This window comes from Semicossyphus pulcher, unplaced genomic scaffold, assembly GCF_022749685.1.
Source record: "Semicossyphus pulcher isolate SPU_LCO1_2020_fin unplaced genomic scaffold, fSemPul1.0.p SCAF_9, whole genome shotgun sequence".
NCBI lineage: Eukaryota > Metazoa > Chordata > Actinopteri > Labriformes > Labridae > Semicossyphus > Semicossyphus pulcher.
This window is the reverse complement of record NW_027211770.1, coordinates 15,925,690-15,943,337: the sequence shown is the minus strand read 5'-3', so window position 1 is coordinate 15,943,337 and position 17,648 is coordinate 15,925,690. Positions and strand designations below refer to the sequence as shown.

General features: G+C 40.7%; 1 protein-coding gene and 1 pseudogene across 2 annotated transcripts; both read left to right on the top strand.

Annotated features, from left to right (window-relative positions):
* The first annotated feature begins 1,236 nt into the window (after nucleotides 1–1,236).
* Nucleotides 1,237–2,353, top strand: LOC138583735 (chemerin-like receptor 1; annotated as a pseudogene).
* Nucleotides 2,354–3,846: 1,493 nt separating this feature from the next.
* Nucleotides 3,847–9,712, top strand: LOC138584783 (chemerin-like receptor 1). 2 transcript variants are annotated; one of them, XM_069657096.1, is made up of 4 exons: nucleotides 3,847–3,885; nucleotides 4,397–5,477; nucleotides 6,735–6,783; nucleotides 7,562–9,712. In XM_069657096.1, exons 2-4 carry the CDS (start codon nucleotides 4,404–4,406, stop codon nucleotides 7,621–7,623), a joined length of 1,185 nt encoding a protein of 394 aa, XP_069513197.1. In that variant the 5' UTR covers nucleotides 3,847–3,885; nucleotides 4,397–4,403; the 3' UTR covers nucleotides 7,624–9,712. The 2 variants fall into 2 exon arrangements, with proteins under 2 accessions (XP_069513197.1, XP_069513196.1); XM_069657095.1 differs by lacking the exon at nucleotides 7,562–9,712 and having other exon boundaries at nucleotides 6,735–6,988.
* Nucleotides 9,713–17,648: the final 7,936 nt, after the last annotated feature.

Genomic DNA, 17,648 nt, shown 5'->3' with positions numbered 1-17,648 from the left:
ATAGCTGAGCTGCCTGGGGCAAAGGAGAAGGCTGAGCAGGGGGAGTAGGCGTAGAGGGTCTCAGGAGGGTGAGCATCTGTTGCATCTGAACGGAAAGCTCCTGAAACTGGTTGGACATGGCAACTTGAAGTGTCTTGTCGCACATGTAGTTCATGCACGCCACCCACGAGAAAGGACAGCTGCTGCTCATGATCATGAAGTCTTTTCCCTTGAGCACGGAGAGCCAAGCGAACAGTGTCTTCCTCTGCTGAGTCTGTCATGGCCAGATTGTACTGTAACAATCCTAAACCAAGGATACTCAAATGCAGAGAAAAAGTCCAAAACACAAAAATCCAGTAGCAGGAAAACTACTTTACTGAAAACATTCAAAGGTAATACACAGGAAATCCGTCAGCAAGGGCAGAACAATCCAAAATGGGCAATCCACAAAAATCAAAATCCAAAAATCCAAACAGGGTTCAAAAACCGGGCAAGCAAACACAATGATATCAAGGCTAGAAAACATGAACACACGAGGGTGACAATGACAATCTGGCAGAGGGTGAGTGGAAACACAGGGGTATATATACAGGCTGGACTAATTACCAATGGGATACAGGTGTAGGGAAAAAACTGGCGGGAAACTGAACAAAGGCAGGAAGTAACACTAGACATGATACACAAGCACCAGGATACAAAATAAAACAGGAAGTGAACACAGATCAAATTAAAACAAACAGGTTACACAGAACATTACACATGTAAACTCAGAAAAGCATTTGTCCCAGGAAATAATAACATGGTTCAACTCTATAAGTCGAGGTCAGCCTGGAAGCATTTTTAAAAGGGGCATTTAGACATTTTTGTAACTTAAGTTTCACTGGAAGTCAAGATTAATATTTGGTTTGGCTTTAGATGGTAAAAAACACATCATATAAAAACATAGTGCAAAGTACTCACAATGATTAATGCATGAAGTAACCCATGATCATGATGGCATCTATGTTAACACTAAGTACCGCTTGGCTCTGAACTTCCTATAAGACTGACAGGTCTGATCCATCTCTGCAGCATCATGTAAGCCTATGGGTCAGTTGGGGGAACTAAACTATAGTTTAAACTGTGGCACACATATTCTTACAATATTGATTCAGAAAAATGTCACAGTATCAAAAGTAGTGGTTGTTACTGTTTGAGCTCTACAAAATATAGATAAACTACATATGTTATGTTTTCATGACAGGTCTCAGGACAAGAATGGAGAAAACTACCACTGCACCTTCATATCACATCAATACATCTGATGGATCTGATAGAAATGACTCATCTGATGAGTATTACTATTACGATGATTGTGCTGAGCTGAGACGGTCTCTCCATATCATGTCTCTTTTTTTTTTACTGCTTGGCCTTTGTTCTTGGTGTGCTCGGGAATGGAGCGGTTATCTGGGTGACCGGCTTCAAGATGAAGAAAACAGTTAACACAGTTTGGTTCCTCAACCTCGCCGTGGCCGACTTCTTCTTCACTGCACTCCTGTCCGTACACGTGATTAAACTGGCTTTGGATTTTCACTGGCCTTTTGGGAAGTTCATGTGCAAACTCAACACCACACTGTTCGACTTGAACATGTTTGCCAGTATCTATATTCTGGTGGTGATCAGTGTGGACAGATGTGTGGCTGTGGTGTGGCCCGTCTGGGCCAGGAACCACAGGAGTGTGCGTAAAGCGTCCTGTGTAAGTCTGGGTGTTTGGGTGCTGGCTCTGATTCTCAGCGCTCCGTACTTTGTCTTCAGGGACACAGGTCCATCAGATGACAATGTAACCATTTACTGCTTCGACAACTACATCCTTTCTAATGACTATGACGAGTCTATGTATGAGCTGCTAATGTTTCGTTTTAAGGCCATGACCATCACCCGCATGGTCCTGGGATTTGTAGTCCCCTTCACTGTCATTGTCTCCTGTTATGCTGTGATAATCCATCATCTCAGGAGAAACCGCACCCTGGCCAGGCAGTCCAGTCGGACCTTTAAGATCATCGCTGCAGTTATCACCACTTTTTTCCTCTGCTGGGCTCCTTGTTACATCTTTAAACTAATTGAGCTGGCTTATTTTGTGACCTATTCTCCAAAATTATCAATCGTCATCTTCATTGGGATTCCAATAAGCACAATTCTGACCTTCATCAACAGCTGCCTGAACCCACTGCTCTATGTGTTTGTGGGCCAAGATTTCAGGGATTTTGTCCGTAAATCCTTCCTGAACATGATGGAGGCTGCTTTCCAGGAAGAGGAGTCTGACTCTCACACTGACACAAACCCAGTGAACACCAGTCAGAGCCAAATGAGGTCAATGGATACTGAGCTGTAGAACATGAAGAAACAAATGCTGAAACTGTACATAGCATATTATTTGGACACAAATTATTATTTTTTACTTTTGTTGTTTGTTTGTTTTGAGACATTTAGTTTACTGTGGAAACACACAATGAAAAAACACCAATTATCACATTTTAGGAGACAGAGTCAGTGAAATGTCATTTTTGCCTGAAAAACCACATATGTGATCAATCAGTTATAAAATTGTTTGCCTTTAAATTCCTATCAATCGACTATCAGTTGAATAAACAGCACAGCACATTTTGTCTGTGTATTGTATGTGTTTGGTAGATGTTGCATGTTGTCATAAAACACAATCCTTCCTCTGTATAAAAGCTTATTCTAAATGTTAAAGTGTTTTTGTTGTTTCATAAATAAAATTGATGATGACTGTAATGTAGTTCTTGTTTTTATACCATTATCATCCTTATTGAAATATTATACAAAGATCCCTTTTTTCCACTCATGATTTCCCTCTTATAGTCACCACATGACTTTACTGCGTGGTCACTTTTCATCTTTATAATCGCTCTGTAAAGGTGCAGGAAGAGGGTCATGTGTTATCTGATGCCTATTAATAAACCATGATAAAAAAAACAACTAATACCAATCCTATGGGCACAAATATGTGTCAGTAGAAACTGAATTTGAATTATTTATATGTGAATTTTAATTGCTCAACTTGAATAGTTGAATTAAACATCTGAATTTGAATCACATCATTTTAAATTGAATGTATTAGTTTGAAACTGAAGGTTGGCTAATAACCTGAAATACAGATTATCTGAGACACAGTTGATGAGGAATCACATGCAGATTCACAGCACCCCTTTTTGGCCAATCATGTTTTTGACCATTTCCTTCACTTCTGTGTCTGCCCATACCAATCCCGGGATATATTTATATATCTTGTTAGTCGTTCTCATTTTTATCATAGACTTGGTCAGTATAGAGACAGCCGTTAAACATATAACCTGCATCTGTGCTTTGGCATGTACTGTATTTCATGATGCGTTTTACTTATCAGGTGTATCTCTGAGTAAGGATGTCTTTTCAGAAGAACTTTGACTAAGCATATCAAACAGGATGCTAAGAGGAAGGAACATGCTGCAAACACCAGAGACTTGTGCAATTCCTCTGACACTACTATCACTGAAGATCATGTGTGAGGAAATTAAATATTCTCACTTCTTTTGCTCGCAGGTTGCAGTATGTACAAACATGTAGAAACTGTTGATTGTTTGAGTGATATGTTGCTTATTCCATCAGTGAAGAAACATCCTTGTTCTAAAAAATGGAAATACATGTTTTAATTATAATGTACAAACAGTTTTAAGTGTGAGCGCAAACAAGAGGTTTAATAGGCTTCAGTAAAAAAATTAAATTGTGTGCGTGCTTCCTGTGGCTCCGCCTCTACTCAGGAGGTCACATGACATCATTTCCTGCACATCAGCCTACATTAATCTGTCAGTTTGATCATTTCTGCAACAAATTCATCCTCAGCTGACTGGAGAGCTTTGAGAAAAGGTAATCTTTGCTGTTTTCTGAATTTAATACTTTTATGAAAGATTTATCAAACGAGGTTGTTAAAAAGAAATATGACAATAAAATCATCTGACCTCTTTGATAAATGAAAATGTACTAATTAAGATGTATTTCAGAAACATTGCTTCTTTTCTGGGTCAATTACTTATTTTAAAATGAAAGCAGTACGGCGGACTGTCAAACCTGAACTGGCTGAAACAGAGAAACAAATGTATGAGTGATAATTATGTTGAAGGTAATTGAAGACTTGAAGAGCTGAAAAACATTTATCAAACACTTTGTTGGTTTAAAAAGATATGGATCATTTAGTAGGCTGGTCAAAGTAAGATTTCCGTCTGTCAAAGGAACTTTGTATTTTCAGTAATGTCTCTCTGAACAGCATCCTCAGCAGCTTCATTTATTTACATATAAGTCCACTCTATGTATGTTGCAGATTTTACAGACATCTATGTAGTTCAATATAAAGACTACACTTGTTTTCTTTGTGTTGCAGGTGAGTGATGGAGGTGACCACTTTGCCCTTAAATCAAACAACAACAAATGCATCGGACATAAATGGCTCTACATCTGATGATAATTATTCTGAGCTGAAACAGTCTCTGAAGATCATGACTCTCATTATTTACTGCCTGGCCTTTGTTCTTGGAGTGCTCGGGAACGGAGTGGTTATCTGGGTGACCGGCTTCAAGATGAAGAAAACAGTTAACACAGTTTGGTTCCTCAACCTCGCTGTGGCCGACTTCCTCTTCACTGCATCTCTGCCCCTGAGTTTGACGAAACTGGCTTTGGATTATCACTGGCCTTTTGGGAAGTTCATGTGCAAACTCCACACCACAATTTACTCTCTGAACATCTTTGCCAGTGTCTATATTCTGGTGGTGATCAGTGTGGACAGATGTGTGGCTGTGGTGTGGGCCGTCTGGGCCCAGAACTACAGAAGTGTGCGAAAGGCGTCCTGTGTGAGTCTGGGTGTTTGGGTGCTGGCTCTGATTCTCAGCTCTCCAGACCTTGTCTTCAGGGACACAGGTCCATCAGATGACAAGGTAACCTGCTTCGACAACTACACCCTTTCTGTTGTCGATGACGAGTCTATGTATGAGCTGCGAATGTTTCGTTTTAGGGCCATGACCATCACCCGCTTACTCTTGGGATTTGTAGTTCCCTTCACTGTCATCGTCTCCTGTTATGCCGTGATAATCCATCGTCTCAGGAGAAACCGCACCCTGGCCAGGCAGTCCAGTCGGACCTTTAAGATCATCGCTGCAGTTATCACCGCTTTTTTCCTCTGCTGGGCTCCTTTCCACATCTTTAATCTAATTGAGCTGGCTTATTCTGTGAACAATTCTCAAACATTATATATCGTCATCGCCATTGGGATCCCAATAACCACCGGTCTGGCCTTCATCAACAGCTGCCTGAACCCACTGCTCTATGTGTTCATGGGCCAAGGTTTCAGGGTTACAGCTTACAAATCCATCCTGGATGTGATGGAGGCTGCTTTCAAGGAGGAGGTCTCTCGCACATCCACCATGAAAAACAGTCAGCGCAATGAGATGTCAACTCTTAATAGTGAGGTATGAGGCTGTCAATGACATGAATAAACAAATACTTCAACCAACAAATGAGTTGGACAAAAATCGAAGTTGATCCATCAAATTTCCTGTCAAAGTTGTTTTTATAAACTGTAAACATGATCCCAGATAGAATCCCTTCTATTTCTGGATGGCTGACTAATTGATCAGATGTCAGATTCTTTACCTTTTAATTAGAGCCACAGTATTTACAATTTGATGGAACAAACTGATGGTAATATTGCAAAATTGTGTATAATATTGCAAAATAAGTTCATTGTAAATTAGTTTTAATGCAGGAATAAGTTAATGTAAAATGCCAGGCCCAGTTGCCTCTGGGTCATACTTGTAATCTGACTGCATAATCACAATATGACATGCATGCTATTGTGCTATTAAAGCTACGAGTGTGACGCTCTACATAAGTGTGCTCTTTTTCCCCTTTATGAGTATATTCTAGTCAACTACACTCATCAAGTGGGTCAGTCATTAGTCAGTTACAATTTCATTTTAACATTTTCATTAAAAAGTCAGTTCAGCAGCTTTTTCATTCTTTGAAATTGTTCTGAAGATAGTCGGCTCAAAAATTTACTTTGACTGCGATCTTAAATCTGTGTAATGCATTTTGGCTCCAATATTCCTCATTCTGCCTATCCTAAGTCTTGATGGAAGGAAGATTGAAGTTTAACCAGCAACGTCACCTGGGGACTTGCACTCCAGGAAATTTGAGCAAATCCTTGATAGCACACAGACTCGTTACTGATGAGGCAGAGACGTGTAGAATAAGTCAAAATATTTTATTGAAATTAAACAAAGAAAATGTACGAAATAAGAATGGGCTTGAGCTGTAGGGAAGGAATGGGGATGTGAAACAGTAAAAAAATAGGTACACTAAAACTTAGCTAAAATGATAACAATTAAAAGTTGAGAATTTTTAAAAAGTTTGACCTAAAACGTACAGCTGCCAGTCCCAAAGTAAACTAAACTAAACTGAGGCCACTAGGGGGAGGCAGACTACAGGAGGGTGCAGGGGTGCTACCACATACTCACCGCATTCCTCACAGCAAAATATGGTTCAGCCCATTGGTGTCCCACTGCTCTCAACTCATGCATTTGTGGGGGTTCCTCACCACAGGTGCATAGCTTCCTAACAAAGTGTCTCTTAGAGACAAAATGACCTATTACTCAAAAACTAAAGCACGAACCTGTACCTGAAATGAAACACACCTATTAAAATACTAAAGAAAAAAACTAAACCAGGCACAACAAAGACAGTCTATTCAGCAACACGACCAAGGGCCAGGTAAAGGTAAGTCTATAACTGAAATAGAGGGCAGAAGTCTCACTCAATATATTGTAAAAAGGGACAAACTGTTTAAAATGTGTATCATCCCAAAGGCCACCAACACAACCTGCCAGGCAGAAGCAAGAGGCCAGCACAGGCCCCAGGTGCATTTTATAAGCAGGCCTGATTAAGGAGTGGGTGGAGGAGGAGTCAGGGAGAGGGCTGCAGAAAGGGCTGCTTTCAAAACAACCAAACTGGTGTTTCTTACCACATTTATATGACTCATCTCACCTGAAGATGTAGCGTATTCAGTTAAACTGATTATTTGTAAGGAAACAGTTGTGTTGTAACTCAGTGTAACTTTGCGGATGACCTCTGTGGTGAAAGAAAGGGTTATGCAAATAATTAAAAACAACTGCAATAGCATGACCTTTCACATTTCTGATTAAAAGCTCAAAAGAGGATGTTGTCCGGAAGGAACATACTGTAGACCTACAGTACACTCGTGCACTTACCCTAATATTAGTTATGAGGATATATAAATGTAACAGTGGTTTGAGAACGTTTTAGAGGTTGATGGTAGATGGGCTCTTGACCACTGCCACTCATTGAATCACCATTTCAGAGGATAGTTATTGCAAATTGCCCATTAAGGTTGTTCTCAAGGGTAGGTATTGCCAGAGAGGTGACTGCAGGACAAACTTTCAGGTTAAGAAAAGACGTGTATCAGCTGCTAAGATTAAAGAGAATTAAAAACACCCCCTATCGACCAGTGACTGTCATACCTTTTCTTCGCCTACAGGGAGGTGCCACCAGTTTCCACAGGGTTGTCACCCTTTGAACTGCTCTAGTGGCGCCAAGTGAGAGGACCTCTCAACCTTGTGAGAGACTACTGGGAGGATTCAAAGGCTACAGGGGAGAACGTTGTGTCCTATGTGGTGAAGATGAAGGAGCAGTTGGAGAAAATGGCTGCCCTGGCAGAAGAACATGAAATCACTCAAAAGAAAGAGAAGACCTGGTACGACCAGAAGGTCAGGGGGAAAGACCTGGACAGGTGCTGTTGTTGCGAACTGGTACCACTCAGCCACCAGCCTTAATTCCATGCTTGGTTCGCACCGGGACTTAAATTGGCCTCCCTCTGGTTTCCAAGCCAAGTCCCTATAGAGTGAGCTACCTGTCCACCCCCTACCCATCTACCCCTGTGAGAACTTTCCAGTTTGTGTTGATTTTGGCGCCCCCTGTGGACAAAGCCGTACCTCTTATCTCTTTTTTGTCCTGATGTATCTGATTTTGTCCTGTACATGCTTAAGTGATTATATCACTCACTTTAAATTTGCCCTGGAAAATGTAAACAAAGGCAGTTAATCACTTCGTCTGACACCTCCCCCCCCCCCAGCAAGCAGTTTCAGACATTAAAAATAACAATATAGAAATTATCAATCTTGTCGCTGATGGTCTGGTTTGCTTTTGGAGGTCATATAGAGTAATCAGAATTAATTTCAGTCTGTTTCATAACCAGCGAAAAACTCCTCACAGCAGCTTTAAGTTATGATTATAATTTTCAGCTCAGTGTTTCGTTTGAGGCAGCATTAGTCTAGATTGGACAAGAGGGGCATTTCTAGTGTTAGTTAGCTAGCTAATGGCACACGGATAAATAATGATAAAGCAGACCTGCTCTCATTGCTCTGTGCTCTGATAACGTGTCTAATGATAATTATAATAATAACTTTAATGCACCTTTCAAAACCAGATTTACAAGGTGTTGCACAGGCAGAAATTAAAATACAAGGGGTAAAAAACAAGCAGACAAGATGTTAAAATATGCACAATAAAAATAAAAATTTAAAAAATTAAAAAACAGCACACCAGATAAGAGAAATTCCAAAGTTTGGGGCCTGAACAGCGAAGGCCTGATCACCTTTCGTCACAAAGCAACATTTAGGAATGGACAGAAAGTTCCTGCCAGAGGATCTCAGACAGCGATCAGGCATGTACAAAGGTGAAAGATCACAAACATAAGGTGTGGTCTGATCGTCTATGGCTTTTTATTACGACTGGATTTTAGTGGGACATACAGTTGAGTGTCATCAGCATAATATGAAAGTTGTATTTACTTATCATCTGACCCAGTAGGAGCAAGTAGATGGACAATAACAGGGGATCTAGAATGGAACCCTGTGGAACCCCGCAGGTGAGGGGGAGAACCCACCGATTTTAACTGAGAAAGAAGCACGGCAATATTTCAGGAAAAGGGTGTTGGTGTTGTTTATCCTGTGTTTTTGATTTGTATTACTTTGTTCAGAGCATTTCCTGTTTTCTTTTGTAGTTCTTGCCCCATGTATGTCTTGTGTTGTTGAACTTCCTGCCTTTGTGCCTTTTGCCTTTTCCCGCCTGTGTGATTATGTGCCCTGTCCCTATTGTTTTCACCTGCTCCCTCGATTGTCTCACCTGTGCCCGATTAGTCTCATCTCCCCAGTGTATTTAGTCTTTGGCTGTGTCCGAAACCGCATAGTATCATACTAATCATACTAACCGCGACGTCAAATTGAGTATGTAATGCGTTCCCATCTCATAGTATGCAATTTTTGTGTATCCGAGAAATGCCCAGATGAATACTAGATCGGCTCGGATGGTTGAGTATGAGACAGGAGCTCACTGGTTGTACTCAACCGCCCCAAAATGCATTGCGGCTATCCAGCTTCTACAATGGCAGAGATGGACCGGAGATCAGACTGGACATACGTAAAAGGTTAAGTCAAGTGATAAGGAGAAGACGGCTCTGAGTATGATGCGAACGGGATCCAAATAGTCAGGATAGTAGGCAGTATGCAGCACATACTGTTTGAGTATGTAGTAGGCAGTACGTTAGTGTGCGGTTTCGGACACAGCATTTGTCTTCCCATGTTCCTACACTAGTTTGTTGTCGTCCATCCAGTAACCTTGTTCCCCGTGTTTCCTGTGTGAATTTTCTCCATGGCTCCGTCTGTGTTTCTCACCTGTTTTACTGGATTTAAGTTGGACCTTTTGTTGGACTTTTGGTTCTGCCTTTTGGTTTCCCTTTTTGTTGGTATAAAGACTTTGATTTGCCTTGTGGATTTTGCCCTTTTGGCCTTTTGGTTGATTAGAAGATTTTGCTCCACCCTTTTGTATTTTGAGTTTTTGTTAATAAATCACCATAGTCTGCACGTGAGTCCTCTCCTTCTTTGTTCGAATCCTCCTAAACGTGACAGTTGGTCTATTGGTTTCCCATCAACTAACAAAAATGAATAAACAAATAGCCATTTGGTGGTTATTCCCAAAACCTCAAGTTCTCCCTCCATTTGTAGTGGATAGAAATCATAAGGGGCTCCCAGAACTCTGAGTGGGTCAGAGGATAATGTTTAAACAGTCCTAAAAAGGAAACTCTCATTTCTGTGTTGGTCATGCTTTACTTTTTTCGCATGAAAAGATGATAAAGCTTTGGTGCAAAGTGCGTAACAAAGTATTTGTACTTCCGCTTTTAAGCAGATATGAGATTAAAGGTGATGCAATACGTTAGTGTGCTCCTGTCACTCCTGCATTTCTCAGAGAATTCAATTAAGCACTGTTTCATCACACTTCACACATGATGTATGGAGGTCGTCCAGTTACCTGGTTCAGTGCTTTTCAGATGGTTATGTATCAAATGCAAAGCAGAAATTTACAAACAGAAGGCAATAATCCATTTTGCAGTGTAACAGTTCAAGTAATGCTCTGTCCTATAGGTCACATGCCTCCAGACTTCAGGGTCAGTAAGGCTTTACATTCATAGACTTTAGTGACTTACAGTACAACTGGAATTATTCATAAGAAGCATTGACAATAATTTAGCTAAATCACCTTTTACAAACAGGTAATTGGAAGAAGCAAATAGTTCTGAGTAACAATTATGTGTAATGTCTTCAGATACTATAAGATATTTCCTAAAGGAGTTAGATTTACATTATTATTCAACTCAACAACAGTAAAAAAGTGTCCAAAGGCTCAATTATTCTTTGTTTTACTGTTTTGAATATTATGATGTAACATTAACATGTCGATATTTGATACCCCTGATGTTCAACTCTTCAAAGATCCATAAATGATGAAAATATTATTTTGACTGTTTGTACTATATAATCAAAATTCCTGGAAAAAAAGGCTCAAGTTTCATTCACTGAAACATACTGTAGAACAGATGTTGTAATAATGATAATGAATAATAATAAATTGTATAACACACACAATTCGTGATAATACCTCGTGATAGTATTTCTAAGTAGGAAGTCGCCAATCACATAATCTACATTTTATTAATTATAGTATTTTTTTATGACATCATATTATTTAATTTATTTATTTACCAGGAGAGGAAAATGTTTAACCTCATAAAGTATATTTCAACTCAAAGGAGGTTCTCCATTCACCCTCCAGCATTGTGACTCAGGTGCATCTTAAAAAACAGCAAACATCAGAAGCTGAGAGAGATAAGCACTTATCTTTAACTCGCCGCGGACAGGAAATCTGTCTAACAGGAAGGAACATACAGATAACTGACTCCTTCTGAATTAAGCTGTTAATTATAGTAGGCTAATAAGGCTTAGGTTTGAAAAATGTAATTACCTGCAGTGATGGATCTAAATAGATTTTGTTATGTTTATGTGTAAAGCTTTCAAATGGAAAGTGGAAGCCCACTCTTTTATTAACTACTCAACAAACATCACTTCACACAATGGCAAATGCTGCTGTGACTGTAATGTGGTGCAGAGTGAAGAGAGGGGGCATTTAAACTTGTAGTCTTCATGTTCATACATCAATTAAAACAGTCAATGCAGAGCAATTACACTTCAGGAAACATGAGCGCTACTCACATGGGGATAAACACATTATGCAGCTCAGGTCCACATTCAGGCAGTCTTCAAACAGGACCCATGTTCTAGGGGGGAGATGTTTCAGGATGTAGTTCAAAGAAACATGTCCAGAAATAGAAAAGAAAATAGATGTTACACACTTTTCTTGAGGGACTTGGACCCATGATTTAAGTATTTCGTAAATACTTCCACCAGTAAACATTTTCCTTCTAAACGAGGCCCTGATTTGTTTTCATAGCTTTATTAAACAATTAAATTCAAAACAGCAAGGTGCGAAGTAACGATGATGTGATATTTTTAATTGTTGAAAAGTAGTGTCAGTATCAGACTCCGCTGTCATTAAAAGTATGAGGGGGTTATCGGATGAATCTTGTCCGTGTGCTCGTCACGTGACCTCACATATTACAAGATCACAGAGCATCTTGTACATTTGGCACGCAGCTTTCGTTCACGCGCAGTTTGAGGAGGGTGATTTGTGCTGCGGACACATCTTCAACTGAACTTTGACAGAGGTACCGTTGTTTGTGTTGTCATTTGAATGTGTGCGAGAATAATGTGACGAGACTATAAAAAAGTCAATGAGACTTCAGCATCAGAAAACGGCTTTACGAAGAAATTTACAAAGAAAACAAAGACGAACTCTTTTAAATTAAGAATAGGTCAATCGATATGTTTCAGAGCGGGCTGCTTTCTCAAGTGGTCAATGATTTAATGAAAAAAAACACCACCTATCCGCAACCAGCTTATAATTTAAGCCTATACATTAATTGTTCATAGAATATAATAAATATTCTTTATGTGCATTTAATTACATTTTATTTCAAGTGTTGTTCGTACATGAATTCATGCTCATAGGCTTTATGCATCCACTTGTTAAATGTAAAGTTATTACCTCATGGAAACTCAGAAAAGCATTTGTCCCAGGAAATAATAACATGGTTCAACTCTATAAGTCGAGGACAGCCTGGAAGCATTTTTAAAAGGGGCATTTAGACATTTTTGTAACTTTAGTTTCACTGGAAGTCAAGATTAATATTTGGTTTGGCTTTAGATGGTAAAAAAACACATCATATAAAAACATAGTGCAAAGTACTCACAATGATTAATGCATGAAGTAACCCATGATCATGATGGCATATATGTTAACACTAAGTACCGCTTGGCTCTGAACTTCCTATAAGACTGACAGGTCTGATCCATCTCTGCAGCATCATGTAGGCCTATGGGTCAGTGGGGGGAACTAAACTATAGTTTCAACTGTGGCACAAGTATTCTTAAAATATTGATTCACAAAAATGTCACAGTATCAAAAGTAGTGGTTGTTACTGTTTGAGCTCTACAAAATATAGATAAACTACATATGTTATGTTTTCATGACAGGTCTCAGGACAAGAATGGAGAAAACTACCACTGCACCTTCATATCACATCAATACATCTGATGGATCTGATAGAAATGACTCATCTGATGAGTATTACTATTACAATGATTATGTTGAGCTGAGACGGTCTCTCCATATCATGTCTCTTTTTTTTTACTGCCTGGTCTTTGTTCTTGGAGTGCTCGGGAACGGAGTGGTTATCTGGGTGACCGGCTTCAAGATAGAGAAAACAGTTAACACAGTTTGGTTCCTCAACCTCGCCGTGGCCGACTTCTTCTTCACTGCACTCCTGTCCGTACAAGTGATTAAACTGGCTTTGGATTTTCACTGGCCTTTCGGGAAGTTCATGTGCAAACTCAACACCACACTGATCACCTTGAACATGTTTGCCAGTATCTATATTCTGGTGGTGATCAGTGTGGACAGATGTGTGGCTGTGGTGTGGCCCGTCTGGGCCAGGAACCACAGGAGTGTGCGTAAGGCGTCCTGTGTGAGTCAGGGTGTTTGGGCGCTGGCTCTGATTCTCAGCGCTCCGTACTTTGTCTTTAGGGACACTGCACCAGCCTTTAGAAATGAAGAGGTCATCGACTGTTTCAACAACTATGCCCTTTCTGATGTCTATGATGAGTCTGTGTATGAGTTGGTAATATTTCGTTTTAAGGCCATGACCATCACCTGCATCGTCCTGGGATTTGTAGTCCCCTTCACTGTCATTGCCTTTTTTCCTCTGCTGGGCTCCTTATTACATCTTTATTCTAATTGAGCTGGCTTATTTTGTGACCTATTCTCCAACATTATTTATCGTCATCTTCATTGGGATTCCAATAAGCACAATTCTGACCTTCATCAACAGCTGCCTGAACCCACTGCTCTATGTGTTTGTGGGCCAAGATTTCAGGGATATTGTCCGTAAATCCTTCCTGAACATGTTGGAGGCTGCTTTCCAGGAAGAGGAGTCTGACTCTCACACTGACACAAACCCAGTGAACACCAGTCAGAGCCAAATGAGGTCAATGGATACTGAGCTGTAGAACATGAAGAAACAAATACTGAAACTGAACATAGCATATTATTTGGACACAAATTATTATTTTTTACTTTTGTTGTTTGTTTGTTTTGAGACATTTAGTTTACTGTGGAAACACACAATGAAAAAACACCAATTATCACATTTTAGGAGACAGAGTCAGTGAAATGTCATTTTTGCCTGAATAACCACATATGTGATCAATCAGTTATAAAATTGTTTGCCTTTAAATTCCTGTCAATCGACTTATCAGTTGAATAAACAGCACAGCACATTTTGTCTGTGTATTGTATGTGTTTGGTAGATGTTGCATGTTGTCATAAAACACAATCCTTCCTCTGTATAAAAGCTTATTCTAAATGTTAAAGTGTTTTTGTTGTTTCATAAATAAAATTGATGATGACTGTAATGTAGTTCTTGTTTTTATACCATTATCATCCTTATTGAAATATTATACAAAGATCCCTTTTTTCCACTCATGATTTCCCTCTTATAGTCACCACACGACTTTACTGCGTGGTCACTTTTCATCTTTATAATTATAGAAGCTTAGTCTATTACTAAAGCTGCCGATGTGTTTGGCTCCCAGGAGTGACCTGGCTGACGCGCTGTACAGTTCAATACGTTACCGTTTGCTTTGTTGTTTTAAATAAGATCTCTGCAGGCGTCTTAAGTTTGCATCACACAATCCATTTAATTGAATCACCATGCAGCGTTAATACATCATCCAGTTTCCTTATACGATCGATCAACAAATACAAACGATACAGCTGCGGTTTGCCATGCCGCCTGTCATCACAGCGGTCAAAAACCGTTTGCCCTTCCGGGGTCAAACACACACCTACATTTACTATCACCACACCTTTTATACCTTAAGCAATAGTGCAGCGACACCCAGTGGCACAAAAACAAAACAGCTTTCCCAAAAACATGAATATGGCTCTTACACTCCGGCCCCTAATTGTTAGTGACAAGTGGAGCTAACAATTCACACAAAACAAACAAAAGAGCCATGAACACAAACACTGTTACCATTAAACATCCTCAGCTGCATTCAATAAACAAAGTTTGGTGACTGGTCTTTCCAACACATTCGACTTTGTTTTAAGGCGAACAGACCGAACAACACCATGTTTGTCAGGAAATGTTTCGATCACTCGGCCGAGCAGCCAAGAGCCACGAGGTGCAGTTGAATCCACGACAATGACGATGTCTCCAGGCCAAGACTCCTCCTTTCTCTGTTCCATTTTTGCCTCTCTTGAAGCAGAGGGAGGTACTCATGCACCCATCGCTTCCAGAACAGATCCGAGATGTATTGAACCTGTCTCCACCTTCTTTTTGCATACAGATCCTGTTTCACAAACAGCCCAGGTGGTAATGCAGGTTTGCCTTTCAGAAGGAGAATATGATTTGGCGTGAGAGGTTCAAGATCATTGGGATCCTCTGACAGCTGGGTGATAGGTCGGTCATTTAATATGGCCTCAACTTCACAGAGAATTGTGTGAAGGCTGTCATCATCCAATTGCTGCTGGTGTAACACAGATTTGAGAACACGCTTTATTGTTCGTATCATTCGCTCCCAAACTCCTCCAAAATGAGATGCTCCTGGAGGATTGAATTTCCAGTCTACTCCAGCTGAAATAAGCGCTCTTTGGATCTGGTCATGTTGAAGTGCAGCAAGAGCCTCCTTCAGTTCCCTATTTGCGCCAACAAAATTGGTACCGTTGTCTGACAGCATATGAGAAACTTGGCCTCTTCTACTTATAAATCGCCGCAAAGCGTTTATACAAGCATCAGTATCCAGTGAGTTGGCGACCTCAAGGTGAACAGCTCTGCTTGCTAAACAGGTAAAGACCACTCCATAGCGTTTACACAAGCTTCTTCCTCGCTTGACCTCAATTGGTCCAAAATAATCGACACCAACCCGTAAAAGGAGGGAGATCAGGCAAAATCCTCTCCAATGGAAGGTCTGCCATCTTTTGCTCACCTGCTCTTGCTGCATGGAGTCTGCACGCCCGACAGTCATTTATGACTTTCCTTATTGCTGAAGGAGCCTTTGTAATCCAATACTTTTTCCTGAGCTTGGATAGTGTGTGGTTTCTACCACTATGACCCAGTTGCTGGTGGATATGCCTCAGAATAAGCGTTGATATGTGCTGGTCTTTTGTGAGGATAAGCGGATGCTTGACTTCTTCTGGCAAGGCTGACCTACTCAGTCTTCCCCCAACTCTAAGCAGGCCGTTCTCCAGGCAAGGATCCAGTTTGTAAATAGGACTTCCCTTCCTGACTGCTGACCTTCCAGATGAGAGAGCATCAATTTCTGACTTAAACTGCTGCTGCTGAGCGAACCGTACAATTGCAATTTCTGCCTCACATAGATCATCAGCTGAGATGCTCTGACCTCCAAACGATCCTTTCACCTTCTGCATCTCCAACTGTACGTGTGTGAGTGGATTGTTTGCATTAGAAGCTTGCAGTTCCTTTCTTCTTTGACTCAACTTCAAGAGAATTCCTTTGATTTTGAGGAACCAAGCAACAGCAACTTTGAGCCTCCTCCATTCTGAGAAATATGCAATTAGTTGGCCAGTGGCATTAGACAGGTCCTTGGCAATAACAGCATTCACAATGACCTCACTTTTGACCTCCGGATCATCCGATGGAATGCTGATTTCCATGACATTTTCTGGCCAATACCTTTCTGGCTTGCGAAGAAAGTTGGGTCCTTCAATCCACCTGCTACCAGTCAGTATGTCATTGACTTTGCTGCCTCTAGACGCATCGTCTGCAGGATTATCTTTGGTGTTAACATACTTCCATTGGGACACCTTTGTCGCATCTCTGATGGTTGTCACCCTGTTAGCCACGAAAGTATGAAAGCGCCTGTCTTCATTCATTATATACTTCAGCACTGAAGTGCTATCTGTCCAGAAGAATGAGTCTTCCAATTGCAGCTGCAGCTCAGATCTCAACATTCTGTCCACACGAACAGCAAGGACTGCAGCAGTAAGCTCCAGACGAGGAATGGTGACGGGCTTCAGTGGTGTAACTCTTGATTTGCCAAGCAGAAATGCAACATGCACATTGTTGTTGTTCTCCAACCGGATGTAGCTAACAATGCCATACCCTCCTTCACTTGCATCTGAAAAGTGATGCAGCTGGGCTAGTGTGGGTTGTTCAAACTCCTTTGGCTTAATGCACCTGCTGATGGTAAATTTTGGCAAACTGCTAAGCTCTTCCAACCACTTTCTCCACTGCAGCAATATGTCACAAGGCAAGCTTTCGTCCCATCCGGAGTTTCTCCTGCAGAGCTCCTGCAGCAAGACTTTGCCAGGTAAAGTGACTGGTGCAATAAACCCCAAAGGGTCATATACTGAACTGAGCATAGACAGCATGCCACGTCTTGTGTAGGGACGTTGTTTTGACAGAATCTTGAACTGAAATGCATCACTCTCTATGCACCACTGGAGACCAAGGGCTCTCTCCAAGGGAAGATTGTCCCTATCCAAATCCAGTTCCTTTAAGTCCTTAGCTCTGTGTTCTTCTGGGACTGTCCGCAGCACCCTTCGGCTGTTACTGACCCACTTGGTTAAACAGAATCCTCCTCTTTGACAGA

Excerpts from the sequence above, each read along its gene's own strand:
- LOC138584783 (XM_069657095.1), top strand. The coding sequence starts at position 4,404 with ATGGAGGTGACCACTTTGCCCTTAAATCAAACAACAACAAATGCATCG. Across the intron at positions 5,478-6,734 it reads TGTCAACTCTTAATAGTGAG|GCACAACAAAGACAGTCTAT; the intron begins GTATGAGGCTGT and ends AAACTAAACCAG.